The sequence below is a fragment of the Schistocerca nitens genome, chromosome 4 (genome assembly GCF_023898315.1).
Source record: "Schistocerca nitens isolate TAMUIC-IGC-003100 chromosome 4, iqSchNite1.1, whole genome shotgun sequence".
Lineage (NCBI taxonomy): Eukaryota > Metazoa > Arthropoda > Insecta > Orthoptera > Acrididae > Schistocerca > Schistocerca nitens.
The window spans coordinates 743,490,277-743,513,233 of NC_064617.1; the positions used below are offsets into that span (position 1 = coordinate 743,490,277).

Sequence of the window (22,957 nt, forward strand, 5' to 3'; positions counted from 1 at the left end):
CCTGAGGTATTTTGATTACTCGAACAGCGGAAGATTACTGAGCAATAAAAATTTTTTATTTTATCATCTTGTAGCGGTTGCCAGCGAGAAAAAATTTCTTGAAGGTTTGAAATTATGTGTAAAGTCTGTTGCAAGTGTCTAAGCGTCTAATTCTGAACTACTGGGTGAATGAAGTCTGGGAATTCACGCTTGTTTTTTACTCCCATCCCCACCACTTTGATAAGTAGGTGGTTCTTACCCCCCCCCCCCTCACCCCCTCCCAAGAGACTGTTGAATGACATTAAGGTATATGTAGACCAAGTTTTGTTGAAATCGGTCCAGCGACTTAGGAGATGGGGAATATACATCACACACATATACACGCATACGTAACTCCATTCTTATAATTTGTATTGACTGAAAGTGTAATGACGAATAAAAAGGACATTGAAGGATATAAAATAGTAACGAAAAACGTTATTATAAAACTTGATATAATTTTCTTATTTTTTTACAAATAAATAGATAAATATTTTTAAATAAATAAATATTAGACAAGAACTGCAGAGAAACGAAAAGTACATAAAAATAATTTTTAAAAAATCAGTGTGACGAATGAGTCTACTAACAATGTTATTCTTACAAAAAAATTATTTTTCCGTCAAGTTACTCTACTTTGCGCCTAGCAGAGACTGTATTTATGTCTGACGAATCAAAACTGTTATCATTTTCGAGACACTTGAGAACAACTACAAATGGAGGGAGAAATTATAATGGAAGAGTGCACAATACGAAATAATGATCGAAGATAAAGTATTTATCACTATGTCAGTATAGTCTCCTGTAGACCAACCATTCTCCCACAGGAGTGTAACAGATGTAAATTCGGTCTGACCTTTAGAATTGAGACAACGACACGGGGGCTCTACGACTAAATCAGGTACATCGAGAAGTGTGTCTGCATCGAGTATCTGCATCTGCTGAAATGCTGAGTAAAAGTCTGTGTTCTCCAGCTCGCGGCGTTTGCAGAGGTGGTCTCCTCGCACCCACCGACCGAGTCAGCCTCCAGTATCGGGGACAACTCTGAGGCCAGCGCCCTCCTGGACGACTACCGGTGTCCCGCCTGCAGGCTTTGCAGCTTGTAGTAGAGGCCGCGTCGCTCCAGCAGCTCAGCGTGTCGGCCTCGCTCTGCGACGCGGCCGTCGTTGATGACGCAGATGACGTCTGTGTCCTGGATGGTCGTCAGCCGGTGGGCGATCGTGATGCACGTGCGCCCCTCCTTCGCCTTGTCCAGCGCCTCCTGAACTACCTGTCCCAAAAGGTCATCGCCATATGTCAGTCACATACACAGAAACAAAAATAGCTGTGGAAGGTGTAACACAAGTGACGTGAACTTTGTACACTGTCGCTCCTCTAAAATGTTACATACACTATCTGTGCAAAAGTATCTGGACACCCTTATGTAATGCAGAGTTGATCACAAGTTGTCATGACAGACGGACCCTCCAGAATAAAATGAGTCGGTGAGTGTTGATATTGTAAGTAGAGAAGCAATAACAGCAATATGGGTTGGTCAGAGAGCTCAGTGACATCGAACTTGCACTAGTAATTGACGAGACGTCATCAAGTAAAACAGAAGTAACATCTGGCGTTCCTCACGGATGTGTTATAGGCCCTCTGCTGTTCCTGATCTTCATAAACAATTTAGGAGACAATCTTACGTTTTTTGTACATTATGCAGTCATTTACCGTATTATAAAGTCATCAGATGATCGAAACAAATTACAAAACGATTTAGACAAGATATCTGTACGGTGCGCTACGTGACAATTGACTCTAGATAATGAAAAGTGTGGAGACCTCCACAAAAATACCAAAAGATATCCGCTAAATTTCGATTGCTCGACAAATCACACAAATCTAAAGACTTCATATTTAACTAAATACTTAGGGATTACAGTTACGAATAAGTTGTAACGACCACATAGGTAATTTTGTGGGTAAAAGAAACCAAAGACTAGATTTGTTGACAGAACACTGAGAAAACACAACAGGTGTACTATACGCTTGTATGTCCTCTTCCGCAGTATGGGATGAACATCAGATAGGTTCGACGGAGGATGCCAGAAAAGTTAAAAGAAATACAGCCATTGTTTTTATCACGAAGCAATTTACTTAGCATATCACAGTTTGCATTCCAGAAACGTTGCTCGACAGAGAATGCTGCTTATACATTCACTTATTAAATAGTAAAAACCTTAAATAATAATATATCACCAGTTGGTATTTTTGTTATCTTTCTACGACATTTGATTGCACAGATTATGTCACACTCTAGAAGAAATTTAGTTTCACTGGCAGGATGGTTTTTTGTAGAGATTATTTGTATCATACTAAGCAAACAGACTGCAAAAGTGGGTGCTGAATAATTCAAGCAATGTCTGAAACAGAAAATTATAGGGACTGGTGACAGTTCGCGATGGGAGTCCCACAGCGTTCAATTTTGTGCCCACGTCTATTCCTTATATATGTGAATGACCTTCCACTTAATATTAAATAAGTAGAATTGGTACTATTTTGCAGACAGATCTAGTGTTATAATAAATATCATTAGACACAAAGTGACAGAAGAGATGCTTAATGATATTTTACAAAGAATTATAAAGTAGTTTTCAGAAAATTGTCTCTCCCTAAATTTTGAAAAAACACATTATATTCAGTTCTGTGTAACAAACAGAGTCGAAACTACAATTGATGTAGTAGATGACTAGGAGTCAGTAAGTATCGTACATGTTCCAAATTTCTGGGTGTACATATTGACGAAAACTTTAACTGGAAAAAGCATATTACAGAATTTCTCAAACAGTTAAGTCCAGCTACTTTTAATCTTCATACAATTGCAAATATTGCTAACAAACAAATCAACCTCCTTACATATTTTGCATATTCTCACAAAATAATATCTTATGGAAAAATTTTCTGGGGTACCTCATCACTTAGAAGGAAAGTACTGATGACACAAAAGTGAACAGTGAGAATAATATATGGTGGTCACCCACAGACATCATGCAGGCAACTCTTAAAGAAGCTAGGCATTTTAACTGCACGGTCACAATATGTATATTCACTAATGAATTTCGTCATGAATAGTCTATCACAATTTGAGACGAACAATGATGATTTGAGAAGAACAATGATATCCATACCTGTAAAACTAGAGAGAAGAATGACCATTGTTACCTGTTATTAAAGCTGACAGTTGCTGAGAGAGAAATTCAATATACAGCAACGAAACTTTTTATCTTTTGCCCAATAATATAGTACACCTGACATCAAGCGATGCAAGTTTTAAGTCTAAATTAAAATCATTCCTCCTGAACGACTCCTTGTGTTCCATTGACAAATTTGTACTTAAGACCTGATAGCCAGCAGAAAAATGAGTTTTTAAGTGTAGCTGCATGAGTAGAACTCAAATAATAATGAGTTCAATAATGTTGACACTAATCATGTATACATATCCTGTAAACTTACTCATTCCACGTCATTTCGATAAAAGAATCGTTCAGATGTACTATGGAACATATAACTAACTAACTAACAACAGCTAAACCAAGTCCAGCCAGACCCCATGTACTCACAGGTACTGACTCTGGCCAATGCAGTCAATGGAATTAGTGGAAAGAATAACTCATGCATTCCTAAGAGCTATCAATAGCCCAGCTAGCACAATGAGTATGTGTAGGGAATTAAAAAGAACGGGACACAATGATGTAGCTCCTCAAAAGCCACACATTTCCGTAGTCAGTGCTAAGTGAAGCTTGAGGTGTTGTAAAGAGCGAAAGCACTGGACAGCGGATGACTGGAAAGGAGTGATTTGCCGTGATGAATCACGCTATACCCTGTGGCAATCTTGTGGAAGGGTTTGGGTGTCGCAAATCCCTGGAGAACTTTACCTGCCATTATGTGTAGGGCCAACAGAAATACAGAGGAGATGATGTCACGTTGTGTAGGAGTTTTAGAGGTGATGGTGTGGTCGCCTTCTTGAGACCACAGCCGGCCGCGGTGGCCGAGCGGTTCTAGGCGCTTCAGTCCGGAACCGCGCGACTGCTACGGTCGCAGGTTCGAATCCTGCCTTGGGTATGGATGTGTGTGATGTCCTTAGGTTAGTTGGACTGATGACCTCAGATGTTAAGTCCCATAGTGCTCAGAGCCATTTTTTGAGACTACAAAAACGCTAAATGTGAAAGGATTTCCAACACATTTAACAGCATTGTATACTGCATACAGTAGAAGAACTGTTCACACTCGGTGACTGTATCAGCACTACAATGTGCCCTATCATAAATAAGCATCTAAGAGGCCTTGGCTTGTGGACGATAGCAATCCTGGAATGGAAAACAGTAGGATGAGATGGTGCGATGACTTGGCATCAGACATCAGTGTTCAGCATCACTATCTTCTCTCGTTTCGGCTCTTGAGGAAATTTTTCTCTACTGTGGAGTGTGTGCTGATATGAAACTTCCTGGTAGATAAACGCACACGCCGCTGAGAGTGAAAATTTCATTCGCCCAAGGTGTGGCTAAGCCATCTCTCTGCAATATCCTTTCTTCCAGGAGTGCTAGTCCTGCAGGTTTCACAGGAGAATTCTGAAAAGTTTGGAAGGTGGAAGATGAAGTACCGGCGGAAATAAAGCACAAAGTTTTAATCTGCGAGGATTTTTCATATAGGTACCTCATTGAAAGTGTCCATACAAAGTTCAAACAGTCGTAAAGGCGAGTTAAGGGTACACACCATAGCAATGTCAACTAATAGCTGTCCAGATACTTTTGATGAGGTAATGGATAAATTGAAGGAGCCAAGAATGCCTTTGTTTTTCCTTTTATTGGCCCTTGAAGACCTAACACTCATGTGTGTATATAATATGCCATTAGTACGTTGAAATATTACTTTTACTTTTTAAATGAATTTCGACTCGTTCCTGAGAACAGTTCGAATCCTCTATCGATGCATACCAGAACACGTAAACTGTCAACAAACATGTATTTCTTGCTTCCTCAGCTTAGAGCTGATGCGCAACACGGAAGAGTGACTGTTCAGATCTTTAGTGTCGACATGCGCTAATGTTATGTAGGTCCCCACATGGAGTGAGTGGCCAGTTTCATCTCCCTATGTGTCAAAGACATAGAGCACGTTTGGCTTTCTCTAGATAAGCATATGGCCGTTCGAATCCCACTTTATCATACCGCTGCTGAACTGTCTGTACTTCTCTATTATACTGCCATCTATTGGTGGTTGTTATTAAGCTCCTCTTGATTTATGATTAATTTGTCCGTCTGACGAAGGTTTAGAGGTTCCGATGCATAACCATCGCCAGCTCCTCTAAGCAGTGGGGGTTTAAATTCTGCAGTGCTCCAATGCATCCATTTCTTTTTCTTTCACTTCTACTGTGTTACTTGTTTGCAACATGTAGGTCAAAAGTACGTAGTATTCTTTCAGATTTAAAGCTACAATTGCGAGTGACGGTTTCCTAGTTCTCGCATTCCTGAAAACAGGTAGCTCGGTTCCTTTAAATGAAAGTAATTTACATTATAGCTATCAGTTACACCAGCCAAGTCTAGTTATGTTGCACTGGAAGACCAGTTGATATGTGGCTCCACTGTGTCAGTGAAGCACGAAACTGGAAGTGAGGAAGGTACCGAATGGACTATTTATTAAGAACTTCATTTGGTTGGAGATGATTATACAAAGACAATGGGAACTTTTGTGGGCATGTGCAATCTTTGAATAATTCAAAAACTCACCAAAAACCAGCGCTATTTCTATAGGCAACTCCCCTTCCTCCAACCACCACAACCTCTACCCACCTTTCATTTTCATAGGACGAAATGCGGGGTTTACCTATCAAAATAAACATAATAGTGGTATAAGAATTGACAGAGGAAGTACAAGAGTTTCACAATGTAGGAGCATTACTACTTTACATGCCCTAAACAATGGGAAGGAGCCTGACACCAGTGAAGAAACGGTTCATCAGAAACAGAATGTAAAGTGAAGAGGAATAAACTAAGTAGAATGTGAAATGTGGTGATGCAGGGGTTACAAATAACGTTGTCAGATAAAATACGAAATGAAAGTATGCTAGAAAAAAATAGGCAAAGTATGTTTGGTAAGCTATGGAGAATATTTAATTGGGTACTGCAAGTACTAACAGAAAGCACGACTTGAATGGGCACTAAAATATTACAGGTAACAGTATGTAAAACTAATATTGAATATGTTGACTTTACTAGAGATAAGGCACATTGAGGACTTAAAGAAACGAAGCCACTGATTTCCCAATTTCGTAATGGAGCAAGTAAGTGCGAAAGAGTAAAGAGAAATGCGTAGAAATTTGTATCATTAATAGAGGAGCATTCTGACTGTACGTCGTTCCCACAGTGACTGCAATAAACACTACACAATAATTCTAATAAGATTAGTTTACCTTCTCACTCTCGGCATCGAGTGCAGATGTAGCCTCGTCGAGCAGCAGTATCTTAGGGTCCCGGACTAGCGCCCTCGCAATGGCCACGCGCTGCTTCTGCCCTCCAGACAGCTGCATGCCCTTTTCTCCCATACGTGTGTCGTAGCCCTGCAAGCGGAAATTTAAACAATTGTTCATGAAATTGTTATGCATTAATATGACATCAAACCTGATGTTCCAAAACTACACCAATATTCCTTAGAGACAGAAGAACAAAATTCCCAATTGTGAATACATGACGTATGAAAATTTGTGCCGGAGCCAGACTCGAATCCGGATTTCCTGCTTTACGCGATCGACCTCCGTAACCACTAGGGCTATCCGAGTATGCCCCCCATATGTCAGCGTGTGTCCACGTCCTACTCTTGAACAGCTGCTCTGAGTCTCGCAGAGTGAAAGACTTCTTTATTATTGTAGCGGCCTGTCTAGGTATGTATACTATTTTGCAGTGTCTGTGTTTTACGGTGTACTGTGCAATGTCCTTCATACATGTAGTATGCAGTGTCCGAAGGACATTTGATTACCATCTTCATCACGTAGTGAAAGCTATCAGATTCCATAACAGTGGAGAGTCGAAAATTTAACAGCTTTTAATGTAACGTAAGGGGAACACAGACACAAACATAAGGCACTACTGCGGCTTCTTATTAAAAAGAAACAACATAATTGCAGGATTTTTTCCAAAAGGCCTGTTCCAGTGACGCAGAACGCGTAACAGCTAAGCACTTGTCGAAGATTTCTGGCGTAGTTGAAACCTTTTCTCATGCTGTGTGTTTCCTACCAAGTAAGTACACGTCTTAGCCCAGACGGGTTTGTTAAACTCGTTTCATAGTTCGAAAAGTTTCAAGTCGAGCTAGTTTAGCTCAGACGACGGATGTGGCGGTAGACTTTGGGCTTCATATTTTCGATGAGGTTTCTTGCATGCATGTCTTTAATGTGAGAACAAAGTTTCCTGCGATGACATTCTTGTGAAAAAGATTACCGGTTTTCTTGACGCGTCAGCTCTGGACGAACCCTCACGCTTTCGACGATCACCAACATCATCTTTTTTAGGAGCAGCTGACGGGGCTGCTGTTAGGATAGTCTTTTATAGCACAAAGACGGTCTGTGACTGGTCAGCGTACGTGATCGTTAGATCATACTGCCATAGATTATGCCGACGTCTGCGCTGGTGCGCCACCGCTCCCGTAGAAGTGTAAAGCGATTTAATATATATCCAAGTTTTCCATTATCATTTTGACATAATCCGTATAGCTACCATCCAGTTGTTGGAATAAACTTCCATATGTGTTATCTGTATCGGCTGAAGTGCATTTTCGGAGCTTGAGGTTTGACTGTCTTGGCAGTCAAAGAGTTTGTGTGTACGGAAAACTAAATAGTTCTTTAGTAGCCTATTTTAGGATTTATTTTTTAAAGCATGCCATTTCTAGTATCAGTCGGCAAAGTGTTTTTGTTCAGATGTGAAAAATGGTTCAAATGGCTCTGAGCACTATGGGACTCAACTGCTGAGGTCATTAGTCCCCTAGAACTTAGAACTAGTTAAACCTAACTAACCTAAGGACATCACAAACATCCATGCCCGAGGCAGGATTCGAACCTGCGACCGTAGCGGTCCTGCGGTTCCAGACTGCAGCGCCTTTAACCGCACGGCCACTTCGGCCGGCTCAGATGTGAACAGAGAAATATTACGCCGTAGTGACTGCTACCTATTGCTTCTCAAAAACAAAATTTATCAGTAGTTCTTATGAAATATCAATTCGAGTAAATCAGTTGAGCCACCGAGCTCCCATTCAAAAAATTCGCTACAGAAATTCTACAAAATTCAATCCCTTTTTTTTCTTTTTTTTTGCCGGCCGCGGTGGTCTCGCGGTTCTAGGCGCGCAGTCCGGAACCGTGCGACTGCTACGGCGGCAGGTTCGTATCCTGCCTCGGGCATGGATGTGTGTGATGTCCTTAGGTTAGTTAGGTTTAAGTAGTTCTAAGTTCTAGGGGACTGATGACCACAGCAGTTGAGTCCCATAGTGCTCAGAGCCATTTGAACCATTTTTTTTCTTTTTTTTGGTAATGGAAGGACAGTTGAAACGTTGAGTGAGACAACCAAACTTGTCAAATTTACGAAAACTGAGAATGCTACACAAGAAAAATATACAGAGAATGATGAAAAGTGGAGTATGTAGTACGGATTACTGATGACATCGAGTCTGGCTTGTATAAGAAGATAAAGTTTTAGAAGTAGGACAAACAACTGGCAGCTTGTTAGAGCAGTAAAAAGAATGATGACTGCGTAGAAAGCATGTCGCGGATGCCACAACAACCGGTAAACACCTAAGGTCTGTCAGTGCAGAAATAAGGCTTGCACGGCCAGTGCCCGTTCGAATAAAATCCTTTTAGACATTATGCCGTGTCATTTTTAAACAACAAAAAATATAGGCAGCAGTCGTTTTTAGAGTTGCTCTGAGGACGAAGACTACGAAGACGTTCGAAACTTCGGCTTTATAGTCGTTTTGTTTCGGCGGCCTAAATCTCTAAAAGGATTTTATTCAAGTCGTTAACGTTTTCCAATTACAAAGCAAACACTAAAAAATCAAAGAAAACTCTAACACTCCACTTGTATCTTCGGTTTCACAATATCGAAATTGTATCTCTGCTAAGTTTTTACCGAAGAGAATACTGCTAGTTGATGGAATATTCGGTAACGTCGTGGTCATAAACAACATTTAATGGACGGTAAACTCATTTGTGGAGACGTTCAACACGTTTCCATGAGTGAATGTGTACTAGAAAATACAGGAGATACAGTCATGTGGACTGCGGTTCATACGTACTCCACACTCAAAAGTAACTGGATAAATCTCGATATGCATGATTCCTGCATCATTATTACGTCTGGCTCAAGACGTATCAAAATCTGGCTCTAATTAATAACATTTCCCTTCATTCCCTCCCCTTCCCTGCGTACCCATTCCCGTCGCCTCCCAGGCATCAGCATACAAAAGTGAGGCAACCTTGTCGGCCGCGGTGGTCTCGCGGTTCTAGGCGCGGAGTCCGGAACCGTGCGACTGCTACGGTCGCAGGTTCGAATCCTGCCTCGAGCATGGATGTGTGTGATGTCCTTAGGTTAGTTAGGTTTAAGTAGTTCTAAGTTCTAGGGGACTGATGACCACAGCAGTTGAGTCCCATAGTGCTCAGAGCCATTTGAACCATTTTTTTTTTTTTTGAGGCAACCTTATACGTATCATTAATAAATGAAACACATAGTTTTAACGTTACGCATTATTATGAAACATTAGCAGTGTGGGTATCAATTTTTACCATGTGTATACTCTTCCAAGTACCGACCGAGTATTTCAAGCATGTTACACAAATTAACTGAAACGGTTATTCTAACAAAAATTTAAGTTATTCTAACACCTGAGTGTGCAATTGCACCACATCTTATAACAGAATTTTCCACCTGCATCATTATTTTCCCGTTGTCATGATCTAGAAATTCTGCAAAGAAACTTAATTCTGTCTTTTAACCCTTTATTTTAGTCCGCAGGTCACATAACAGTTTCCATATTGTTGAACTCATTCACTCAATTTCAGATTCTAAGTATCCTTACTGGATCAGTCAGTATATTAAGTAAGTCATTGTTGACGTTAGCACTGTTCTTGATTTACTTAAGTTCATTATTCCGGTTAATCTGAACTCTCTGACTAATTTCATGAGTTGCAAGTGTTCACTACGCTCCTTGCTCACCATTATTCTCAGACGACATTTTTAATTTACTGGCCTCAGTACTAATTCTCACTCAGCGCTAGGACTTCTTCATTTTAAACTATATGATCAAATGACATCGTACAATTCCGAAATCGATTGGGCTTAGAAAACACTGCGACTTCTCCTACACAGGTCTATATAACTTTTGAGGCTCCTAATTATCAACATTAAACAATGAGAACAGACGAGCAAATCTGAAGCCACTAAACGCAAAATCGCCTGCAATGTAAAGACTATAAACTACACCCAAGACATGATAGCATTACACTGGTCAGGAATAAATATTAACATGGCAGCCCGTGTTACATACCTGGGGCAGAGAAGCGATGAAGTTGTGGATGTTGGATTTTTTGGCAGCTTCAATGATTTCGACCATGGTCACCTCCCTGGAGTTGTCGCCATATGCGATGTTCTCTGCAATGGTCCTGTCGAACAGCACTGGTTCTTGGGACACAAGACCCATTTGCTCCCGCAAGTTCGTCATCTTGACCTTCGACACGTCTCGGCCGTCCAGTGACTATTGAAAAAGTTCATTCTATTTAGAGAATAACTTTACTTTTGCAGCATTTATATTGAAGTCTAAAACATTCAGTGATAATAGCGACACAATAAAAAAAGGATGTAGTGGTTTGTATCGGACATGTAATGGAAATTACAGTATGTTTCACAAGGAAACTGACATATGTTAACATGTACGGACCATTCTGAAAAAGAAAAGGCATTATACGAAGTGTGTTCTCTGCTCGTTAGTTTCCGTGATACACCTATTCGAGACTATGATGGAACTGGGACGGCATATGATGGTCAATTAACATTGCTTTATTTTATTGACAATTTCCATTTACAGATCTTGGTACCTGACAGTAAAATACTTTGTTTCGCCTCCCCATTGGAATGGTCGACACTTTACGAGAGAGGTCATCAACTCGCCCCAAACTTCATTTAAAGCACTTTTGACTTTCGTTGGGTTTTTGATACGAAATAGCTTCAATTTTATCGTGTGAGTTTTGTTCTCCAATTGTCCCAATAATAGAGACCTTGGGCAAGCTCATTTTTTATTTCGCGTTACATAAAACAGAGGACACTATGGATAAAATAAATCACTCGCTTCTTCTTCGAGCAGTGCTCTGCAACTTAACGTAAATTTTTTCATGTTACAGCATCCTGCCCTGTACAGTATTTATGAAATAATCCCCATAAATATCGGATCTTCACATGCTTCAGGACGTTAGAAAGTTGAAATGAAAGATTTCAAGCGAGAAAAAAAGAAAATATGCATGAGGCAACCGATTGTCTCAGGAGACTCACCGGGAATGACACACGATGTTAAATAAAGACATGTTTAGATATCTTTGTAAGAAAACATAAGTAGCAGCTTATATTAGATAACTCCAGAGGCATTGAGAAACATAAAACATAAGGGTACGTTAAAAGAGGGAAGTAAGTGGCTCGAATGTTGGTGAAAGATCGAAGAACGTTGTAAGAATGTGGAATGAACAAGAAAGACTGGAAAAGTCTCATTTGGTATATGTTTAATAAAATGCTCCTAAGACAAACAAAATTTCTCAGTTTCCTAACTGAGGTGTCAGATGACAGAATACTCACTACAATGCCAGATATAGGGTCGTAGAACCTCTCGAGCAGCTGTATGCAGGTGGACTTGCCGCAACCAGAGGGCCCCACCAGTGCCACTGTCTGGCCTGGCTGCACCTCCAAGTCTAGGCCCTTGAGCACCAGGCTGGCAACTCGCGTGGGGTACGCGAACTCGACGCCCGAGTAGCGCACATCGCCGTGGCTCTCCTGTGGAGACAGTGAAGTCACTGATGTAGCAGTGAAACTCATAGCCTCAGCATGCTAAGCGTGTGAACTGAGATCCAGCCATGCAGATACAACTCGTAGCTGGCCAAGCAAACCAAGATACTCTCTCTGACGCCCCTTGCCCCTATGTCTCTCTCTCTCTCTCTCTCTCTCTCTCTCTCTCTCTCTCCCTCTCTCTCTCTCCACCCCCCCCCCTTTCTATCAGCGCCCTGACTCACGCTGGCTGCTAATGCCATGCAGCAGTGCAGCTCAGTCGCTGCTGGAGTACTGATTATAATAGTTACTGTTTTACTGTTCATGTTAACAAGTATCGCACTAGAATAATATTTTTGACAGCTCTGCCTGACGGGGACGTAAAATCCCACTTTAAAAATCATTTTGTTTATAATGGGAAACAAACCTATGCTTTCCGTCAATGCTGGTCGTCGCATGTAAGACGTGATTAGCAGTATTTTTTTGTGACGACTCCAGTGACACACTACAAAAACAGAATTGCAAATATCTACCGAAACACCAGAGAAAATGCATCTGGTGACTGTTAGTACGGACACGCGGTATGTATAAGTGGCAGTCAAATGAAAACGAGACACACGGACGAAAGGTAAGTAAACTGTTCATTATTTCAAAAGTTATCGCAATAACTGTTAATATATTTAACCCATTGTGAGACAAGACGGTTAACGCCTACATGCAAAAATGTTTGCTGTTGTCTACGGAAGTGGGATTTTAAAAGCGGAATTTTACGTCCCCATCTGACAGAGCAGTCCAAAATATTATTCTAGTGCGGTACTACTTAACAGGAACAGTAAAACAGTAACTATTATAATCAGTACTCCAGCAGCCACTGAGCAGCACTGCTGCATGGCATTAGCAGTCGGCGTGAGTCAGGGCGGTGATAGAAAGGGGAAGAGAGAGAGAGAGAGAGAGAGAGAGAGAGAGAGAGAGACAGAGACAGAGACAGAGAGAGTACTGTGGCATGCTTTGTCAGCTATGAACTGTACCTGCAAGGCTGAATCCCAATTCATTGCACCCAGGCAGGCACTCCCTCGTCCGAAGCAAATCTACAGCAAAGAACGTCTTTCTTCAGGGCTCCAAAAATGCGGAAATCGCATGGCGAGAGATCGGGACTGTGTGGATGGTGTATAAGGAGTCCCAAGCATAGGCCAACCAGCCTTGGCAACATGTGGTCGGGCATTCTGTTGGTAGGTTGTTTCGACTACGCTGTAGAAGTTTTGCTGCTTACACAGCTTCCATACAGTACTGAACAAAGCTTCCATACAGTTCTGCACTCTAACGATGTGGATTCCATATTTTTGGAGCCCCACAGAAAGACATTCATAGCCGTTCATTTGCTTCGGGAGAAGAGGGACACACATGGATGCAATCATGGTTCCATAGTCAACCGCAAACATTTTTCCATAAATGCTTTGACCGCCTCGTCTCACGGTAGCATAAATGTATTAAACAATTATGGCGATTACTTCTGAAATAATAGGCAGTTTACTTATGTTTTTCCATCTGTCTCGTTTTCATTGGAATGTCCCCATATACTGTGTAAACACACATGCTGTTTAGTAGTTCGGCAGGCACCAATAATAAAATGTATCCCCTATATCCAGTCCGGGAGTGTGACTGTAAAGATCAAGAACTTTGCGATATCCCAACCATGAGATTCGTACTCGTACAGCCTCACATGCCTTCTAAGTAGAATGCACTGTTTACGTAAAAAGTGAAGCGTTAGAAGACATGCTCGCTTGCCAATGCAATTTCGTATGTATACACACCAGTGGATACGTAAATGATTGTAGTTGCAAAAAATGTTCCAATGTGTGTGAATTCCTAAGGGACCAAACTGTTGAGGTCATCGGTCCCTAGACTTACACGCTACTTAAGCTAACTTATGCTACGAACAACACACACACGCACACCCGAGGGAGGACTCGAACCTCCGGCGGGAGGGGATTGTAGTTGCAATTCTCTGTGAGAGCTAGTACCGTTACCAGAATTCATTAGTGTTGCTTGTGTTTAGTGGTGTTACCCGGACTTGTGTGGTAAATATGAGATGCAACGAGACTTAAAGTTCGAGTAATCACTGTGAAGAACACTGAGATGCCGCGTACTTGTGTGAGACCGATATTAGCACGTGACAGTTAGAAAGGGGTTTCATTGTGGGTCTCCATTTGGCCAGCTGTCAAATGTACAAGATCTAGATTTGTACAGCATTCGACAGTGGCTCAATGTTGAACTGCACAGGAACGTGAGAGCAGGGATACTTGTCGTCAACGTTACAGTCAACCACATGTACTCATAAAGATGGTGGATCTGCCGTATCGTACACCAGGCACATCGTAACCCTTTACATCTGCGCCTGCCACCATAGAACCAGCAGTGGACCTCCTGCAACATTCTGTGTCGTCCTCCACTATTGGTCAGAGACGAGCAGCAACCGGACTAGGAAACTACTGTCCCATGATTAGGCTGTTGTTGACACCACAACACAAACGGCTGCCTTTGCAGTAGTACGGTTACCGGGAAGCATGGGCTGCTGATTAATCGCGTCACATTGGGTTCAGCAATCAATATCACGGTTCTATCCAACTCCGGATGACCATCGTCGGGGAGTATGGTGGCGCCCTGAGGAGACGTTCCATTCTTCCAGTGTTTTGGAGAGGCACAGACGTGCTACTCTTGGCGTCATAGTGTAGGAAGCCATCGGGTATGACTTCAGGTTACAGCTAGTAGTGAGTGAAGGGACTCTTACGACACAACGGTGCGTCACGGACATTCTGCGTCCTCGTGTATTCCCTCTCAAGTGACAGTACCGGTGTATCACTTTCGAACAGGACAATGCTCGTCCACACATGGCATGTGTCTCTGTGACCTGGGTGATTTTGAGATTTCTCGTGGCCAGCAAGATCCCCATATCTGTTCTCGATAGAACATGGGTGGGACCAGCTCGAAGATCTCCGTGCCAATGACAAGATATCAGGGATCAGTTAAAACAGTAAAGTTCCAGCTTGCCTCAAGAGAAGATACAACGGTTCTTTGACACACTTCCTAAACGAATGATTCTATGCGTTTAGGCCAAAGGTCGTGCAATGTCCTATTGATAAGTGGGCTCATACTGCCAAGTTCTTTGCAAATTTGACTCGATTTTGTAATCAGTGCAATAACAGACATACCCTCTCAGGCCATGAAGATATATTTCGTTTCACACTCCCCTTCTGGATGCTTCATTTTTTTAGGCAGTGTATTTAAAGCAATATCGGACCTGCATTCGGAAATTTGTCACACCTTTGAAGCACATTCCGATTAAAACACGACAGCTAAAAGATTTTCCACAGTTTCGTTCGTGTATCAGTCTGATGAGGGTCACTATAAGAGAAGCGCAGTATTAAACACTCAGTAAAGACGTGAGTTAACCGCCATTGTACTTAGTTGTTATTTTCGCTTTCTATTGACGTAGAAGTCGTGGGATCGATTCGTGGTGTTCACCCCTAATTTTTATGGCTAGAGAAGGTCTAACACGGTGTCCAGTCTGCCTCGTGGAACTATATGAGAGATTATGGGAGAGAATGACAAAAAACTAGAGAGCTTATAAATGAGTGAGGGACTGGTTGTATTTATTTAATATATCTATTATCGACGTGAATTACACTCATCACACACACACACACACACACACACACACACACACACACACACATACGCACACACACACAATCTAATTCAATAATTTTTAAAAAATTCCATTAATAATTTCAAAGCTAATCAACGTTCAGCAGTAACAAATTATTTTATGGTTTTCTGAGAACAAATTTACTGGTGAGGAGTGGGCGGAACGCCAACTACAGGTGTTTCCCATACTCACCCACTTGTCTTCCAGAGCGTCAGGTGCATCGAGAACTCTAGGCTGTCTCTTGAAGAGGTGGAATGCGTTAGAAGCGGCGTCTATGCCCTTCTGGAAGTTAGGCGCGAAGGAAAGGACGTTCGATACAATGCTTGTACCCATGATGAGAGCGTTTGACACTCTGTGGAAATAAAAATCGAATCAGGTCACAGATCAGAGGGGCTCCCTAGATTTAAACAGTTAACGTGCACACATCTGACGAATTTTTCAATACCTAAGAACTGAAATAATTGCAGTTTTGCTCACACCATATCAAACATGGCCGTAGCCTTCTTTATCAAACGTCAAGCTAACTGATAATTATGACAACCGAGATTTCGCAAGCAATAGTTTCATTTTGCTCAGTAGCTATATGTATCTTATCTTCACGACTGAACTACAGATTACCATATCAGCGGGTCAGCTGAGATATAAAATACATGCAGATAACAAATGCGTAAGTAGTAATCAATATTAGACCGACATTGTATCTTTTCACCAAGGCAAGTAGATATCGATTGGATTCCAAAAATTCACGAATACATATTCAAAAAAATGTGTGTGGAATCTTATGGGACTTAGCTGCTAAGGTCATCAGTCACTAAGCTTACACACTACTTAAACTAAATTATCCTAAGGGCAAATACATACACCCATGCCCGAGGGAGGACTCGAACCTCCGCCGGGATCAGACGCACAGTCCACGACTGCAGCACCCTAGACCGCTCGGCTAATCCCGCGTGGCGAATACATATTCCAAAAGATTATAACATCACTACCTTCTCCAAAATATGAGGTCTCAAACATTATTTTGATGTGTAATTCAAGTCAATGCTTGCGATACTTGGAATAGACAATTAAACAGACAAAAAGCATGATCCTCTAAATGTTTGTGCACTGAAGCGCCAAAGAAAGTGGTATAGGCATTCATATTCAAATATACACATGCAAAAACAGGCAAAATACGGCGCTGCGGTCGGCAACACCTATATAAGACAACAAGTGTCTGGCGCAGGTCTTAGATCGGTTACTGCTGCTACAATGGCAAGTTATAAAGGCTTAAGTGAGTTTGAACATGGTGTTATAGTCGGTGCACAAGTGGTGGGACAGAGCATCTCCGAGGTAGCGATGAAGTGGGGATTTTCCGGTACGACCATTTCACGAGTGTACCGTGAATATCAGGAATCCGGTAAAACATCAAATCTCCGACATCGCTGAGGCCGGAAAAAGATCTTGCAAGAACGGGATCAACGACGACTGAAGAGAATCGTTAAACGTGACAGAAGTGCAACCGTTCCGCAAATTGCTGCAGATTTCAGTGGTGGGCCATCAACAAGTGTCAGCGTGCGAACCATTCAACGAAACATCATCAATATGGGCTTTCGTAGCCGAACGCTCACTCGTGTACCCTTGACGACTGCACGACACGGGACTGTTGATGACTGGAAACATGTTGTCTGGTCGGATGAGTATCGTTTCAAATTGTATCGAGTGGATGGACGTATACGCGTATGGAGACAACCTCATGAATCCATGGACGCAGCATGTCAGCAGGGTAATGGTCCAGGTGGTGGAGGCTCTGTAATTATGTGCAGTTGGAGTGATATGGGACTCCAGATATGTCTAGACACGACTCTGACAGGTGACACATACGTAAGCATCCTGTCTGATCACCTGCATCCATTCATGTCCATTGTGCATTCCGACGCACTTGGGCAATTCCAGCAGGATAATGTGACACCCCACACGTCCAGAATTGCTACAGAGTAGCTCCAGGAACACTCTTCTGAGTGTAAACACTTCGGCTGGCCACCGAACTCCCCAGACATGAACATTATTGAGCACATCTGGGATGCCTTGTAACGTGCTGTTCAGAAGAGATCTCCACCACCTCGTACTGTTACCGATTTATATACAGCTCTGTAGGATTCATGGTGTCAGTTCCATCGAGCACCACCTCAGACATAAGTCGAGTCCATGCCACGTTGTGTTGCAGCACGTCTGCGTGCTTGTTTAATCGAGTGATAAAAGTTATTGCTTTACCAGAAAAATAAAACATCGAAAATAAACATACCAGATAAAACTCTGCTTATAAAAGAATGCTGCAATTCTCGCTTTTAGAAATAATCGTACTGAGTTGCAAACACGTCTTCTTAAATTTCCCATGTGTGAAGTATTCAGTATAGCGCTGTCTCACTCATACATCTGCTCGGAATAGAGTAGTAGTGGGGTAAGCCGGAGCACTGAGCAGACTCGGCTACACTCGCCTGAGTAAGAGTCTGTCGACTACACCTTACGAAGTATGTAAGACTTTTAAGTAGCTTTCACGCAAACTCCACAGTAGTGGGGGAAGCACTGAGCCGACTCGGCTACATTCGCATGTGTAAGAGTCTGTCAACTACACCCTACAAAGTATGTAAATTTCTTAAGTAGCTTTCACGCAAACTCCATTTACTATTTTCTCTTTTGATAGTTGTCTGAGCTATAGTTAACATAGATCCATATACGTTTCGCGTAGGAAGCGCAATATCAGTGCAGAAACAGTCTGCTTCCTGTACAGGACCTGCACAGTGATTAACGACAAGGCATTTACAGTCCCTGGCAGTTTCAGTTGCTAGCAGTCTCAGTTTCGCAGGGTGGTACTCACTTGTAAACGTTCTCGTAGGGCAGGCCTTCCGACGCGATGAGCGATCCACCGAGCCTCATGGCCGCGGCGTACGCGAAGAAGCCGACGCTCCGCGACAGCGCGTACGTCAGGGCGCGCACGTGGACGCGGCGCTTGGACACGTCGAGCGCGGGCTGCAGCTCCGCCATGTACTGCGCGAGGAACTGCCGCTCGCGGCCCAGACCCAGCACTGTGCGGATGTTGCCCACCGACTCCACCGCCACCTGCCACAAGCGTCATCATGCCTCTGCCTACACAGTGAACAGTACACAGCAAAGTATCCGTGTGGCACTGATGGGTCGAGTCCCTGAGGGGTGCCAGATCCCCTCGTGCGTATATGGCTACTTTCGAACACGACCTGTAAGTTTTCAACACTCAGTACATTATGTGATCAGAAGCACCTGGGCACCTCCATGTTGTTGTTGTGGCCTCGAGGCCGAAGACTGGTTTGACGCAGTTGCCCAAACTACTCTATCCTATGCAAGCATCTTCAGCACCGAATAACTGTTGCAACTATATCCTTCTGAATCTGCTTACTGTATTCATCTCTTGGTCTCTCTCTACAATTTTTATCCCCCACTCTTTCCTCCAGTACTTAATCCGCGATCCTTTGATGTCTCAGAATATGTCTTATCAAGCGACCCCTTCTTAGTCAAGTTGTGCCACTATTTCCAAATGGCTCTGAAACTATGGGCTGAGGTCATCAGTCCCTTAGAACTTAAACCGCTCGGCCACTCTGCCTGGCTCCGCTAATTTCCTTTCTCCCAGATTCCATTCAATATCTCCTCATTAGGTACGTGATCTACCTATCTAATCTTCATCATTTTTATGTAACATCACATGTCAAAAACTTTTATTATTATTGTCTAAACGGTTTAGCGTCTATGTTTCACTTCCATACATGGCTACAGTCCAGGCAGATGCCTTCAGAAAGGGTTTCCTAACACTTAAGTATATATTCGATGTTAACAAATTTCTGTTCTTCACAAACGCTTTTCTTGCGATTGCCAATCCACATTTTATATCCTCTCCATTTCGGCCATCAGTAATTATTTTGCTATCCAAATAGCAAAACCCGTCTACTACTTTAATCCTTTCGGACTTGAAATATTTCTGGAGGAAGGCAAATTTTAATTTATGTGCCAATGCTCTTAGGAGATTTTTTAATGACTTTAGGTGCAAAGTTTATAAAAAAATATGTACCATATTCCGCAACATGCTTTACACACTTGGATTCATTTCATGGAATAATATAATTAATTACGAAATATTCCCTATTGTAATAAATAGTAATAAATAATTATCTCGCAAAATAACAATAACAATATTCACTTATACAGTGGAATGAAGCGAACCATCTTCATCCGTGTATTCTGGCGGTCACGAGCTGCTGCGTTCTGCTGCAGTGACTTGCTGATATTTTCATAGTCATGCCCAACAGATGGTGACCCTTGCGCACGAAGAAAAGGTTGAACATTCAGAAATGTGTAAATCTGGTTTCCATTGGCAAAAAATACTTCTGTTGCAGCTAAGACACGGTAAAAGTTAATACACTCCTGGAAATTGAAATAAGAACACCGTGAATTCATTGTCCCAGGAAGGGGAAACTTTATTGACACATTCCTGGGGTCAGATACATCACATGATCACACTGACAGAACCACAGGCACATAGACACAGGCAACAGAGCATGCACAATTTCGGCACTAGTACAGTGTATATCCACCTTTCGCAGCAATGCAGGCTGCTATTCTCCCATGGAGACGATCGTAGAGATGATGGATGTAGTCCTGTGGAACGGCTTGCCATGCCATTTCCACCTGGCGCCTCAGTTGGACCAGCGTTCGTGCTGGACGTGCAGACCGCGTGAGACGACGCTTCATCCAGTCCCAAACATGCTCAATGGGGGACGGAGCCGGAGATCTTGCTGGCCAGGGTAGTTGACTTACACCTTCTAGAGCACGTTGGGTGGCACGGGATACATGCGGACGTGCATTGTCCTGTTGGAACAGCAAGTTCCCTTGCCGGTCTAGGAATGGTAGAACGATGGGTTCGATGACGGTTTGGATGTACCGTGCACTATTCAGTGTCCCCTCGACGATCACCAGTGGTGTACGGCCAGTGTAGGAGATCGCTCCCCACACCATGATGCCGGGTGTTGGCCCTGTGTGCCTCGGTCGTATGCAGTCCTGATTGTGGCGCTCACCTGCACGGCGCCAAACACGCATACGACCATCATTGGCACCAAGGCAGAAGCGACTCTCATCGCTGAAGACGACACGTCTCCATTCGTCCCTCCATTCACGCCTGTCGCGACACCACTGGAGGCGGGCTGCACGATGTTGGGGCGTGAGCGGAAGACGGCCTAACGGTGTGCGGGACCGTAGCCCAGCTTCATGGAGACGGTTGTGAATGGTCCTCGCCGATACCCCAGGAGCAACAGTGTCCCTAATTTGCTGGGAAGTGGCGGTGCGGTCCCCTACGGCACTGCGTAGGATCCTACGGTCTTGGCGTGCATCCGTGCGTCGCTGCGGTCCGGTCCCAGGTCGACGGGCACGTGCACCTTCCGCCGACCACTGGCGACAACATCGATGTACTGTGGAGACCTCACGCCCCACGTGTTGAGCAATTCGGCGGTACGTCCACCCGGCCTCCCGCATGCCCACTATACGCCCTCGCTCTAAGTCCGTCAACTGCACGTACGGTTCACGTCCACGCTGTCGCGGCATGCTACCAGTGTTAAAGACTGCGATGGAGCTCCGTATGCCACGGCAAACTGGCTGACACTGACGGCGGCGGTGCACAAATGCTGCGCAGCTAGCGCCATTCGACGGCCAACACCGCGGTTCCTGGTGTGTCCGCTGTGCCGTGCGTGTGATCATTGCTTGTACAGCCCTCTCGCAGTGTCCGGAGCAAGTATGGTGGGTCTGACACACCGGTGTCAATGTGTTCTTTTTTCCATTTCCAGGAGTGTATATACAATGCTAGCTAGATGATGTGGAAGATTAAAGCGTCTCGTTTCCTAATCTAATTCCCTCAGCATGACCTGATTTAATTCGAATAAATTGCATTGTCTTTGTTTTGCTTTTCTCGTGGTCGTGCGGTAGCGTTCTCGCTTTCCACGCCCGGGTTCCCGGGTTCGATTCCCGGCGGGGTCAGGGATTTTCTCTGCCTCGTGATGGCTGGGTGTTGTGTGCTGTCCTTAGGTTAGTTAGGTTTAAGTAGTTCTAAGTTCTAGGGGACTTATGACCACAGCAGTTGAGTCCCATAGTGCTCAGAGCCATTTGAACCTTTTTTTTTTTTTTTGTTTTGCTTTTGTTGTTGTGGCTCTGAGCACTATGGGACTTAACATCTGAGGTCATCAGTCCCCAAGAACTTAGAACTACTTAAACCTAACTAACCTAAGGACATCACACACATCTATGCCCGAGGCAGGATTCGAACTTGCGACCGTAGCAGTCGCGCGGTTCCAGACTGAAGCGCCTAGAACCGCTCGGCCACTCCGGCCGGCTTGCTTTTATTGATGTTCCTCTTATATTCATCTTTCAAGACACTTTCCATTCCGTTCAACTACTCTTCCAAGTCCTTTGCTGTCTCTGACAGGATTACAATGTCGTCGGTAAATCTCAAAGTTTTTTATTTCTTCTCTCAGAACTTTAATTTCCCAAAATTTTTCTTTGCTTTCCTTCACCGCTTGCTGAATGTACAAACTGAATAACAGCGTAAGCTTCAATCGTGTCTATCTCCCCTGTCACAACTGCTTCCCTTTCATGACCCTCGACTCTTATAACTGTCGTCAGCTTTCTGTACAAGTTGTAAATAGCCTTTCTCTCCCTGTATTTTACGCCCGCTACATTCAGAATTTCAAAGAGAAAATTCTGGTCAACATTGTCAAAAGCTTCCTCTAAGGCTACAAATTCTAAAAAAGCACGGTTTGCCTTTCCTTAATCTACCCTCTAAAATAAGTCGTAGGGTCAATATCGCTTCGCGTGTTCCTACGTTTCTCCGAAATGCAAACTGATCTTTCCCGAGGTCGGCTTTTACCAGTTTTTCAACTCTTCTGCGACGAGCTCGTGTTAATATTTTGCGGCCATGACTTATTAAACAGATAGTTTGGTAATTTTCAGACCTTTAAGCAACTCTTTCTTCGCAATTGGAATTTTTACATTCTGCTTGAAGTCTGAGGGCATTACTCCTGTCTCACACACCTTGCACATCAGATGGAAGAGTTCTGTCATGGCAGGCTCTCCCAGGGCTATTAGTAATTCTGACGGGGTGTCGTCTACTTCCACGGGCTTCATCTGTCCTCCAGCCGTTCCT

The 22,957-nt window shown here is 43.2% G+C and overlaps 1 protein-coding gene across 1 annotated transcript in view; it reads right to left on the reverse strand.

The window, feature by feature from the left end:
* Nucleotides 1-666: 666 nt before the first annotated feature.
* LOC126252544 (ATP-dependent translocase ABCB1-like) overlaps nucleotides 667-22,957 on the reverse strand; it is an 88,943-nt gene continuing 66,652 nt past the window's right edge. Inside the window, exons 14-19 of the mRNA XM_049953442.1 lie at nucleotides 18,620-18,861; nucleotides 15,955-16,114; nucleotides 11,871-12,062; nucleotides 10,576-10,782; nucleotides 6,464-6,610; nucleotides 667-1,288 (exon numbers count right to left, since the gene is read on the reverse strand). Coding sequence (XP_049809399.1) covers nucleotides 1,088-1,288; nucleotides 6,464-6,610; nucleotides 10,576-10,782; nucleotides 11,871-12,062; nucleotides 15,955-16,114; nucleotides 18,620-18,861 — 1,149 coding nt within the window. The 3' untranslated portion in view covers nucleotides 667-1,087. The remainder of the gene's footprint in view (nucleotides 1,289-6,463; nucleotides 6,611-10,575; nucleotides 10,783-11,870; nucleotides 12,063-15,954; nucleotides 16,115-18,619; nucleotides 18,862-22,957) is intronic.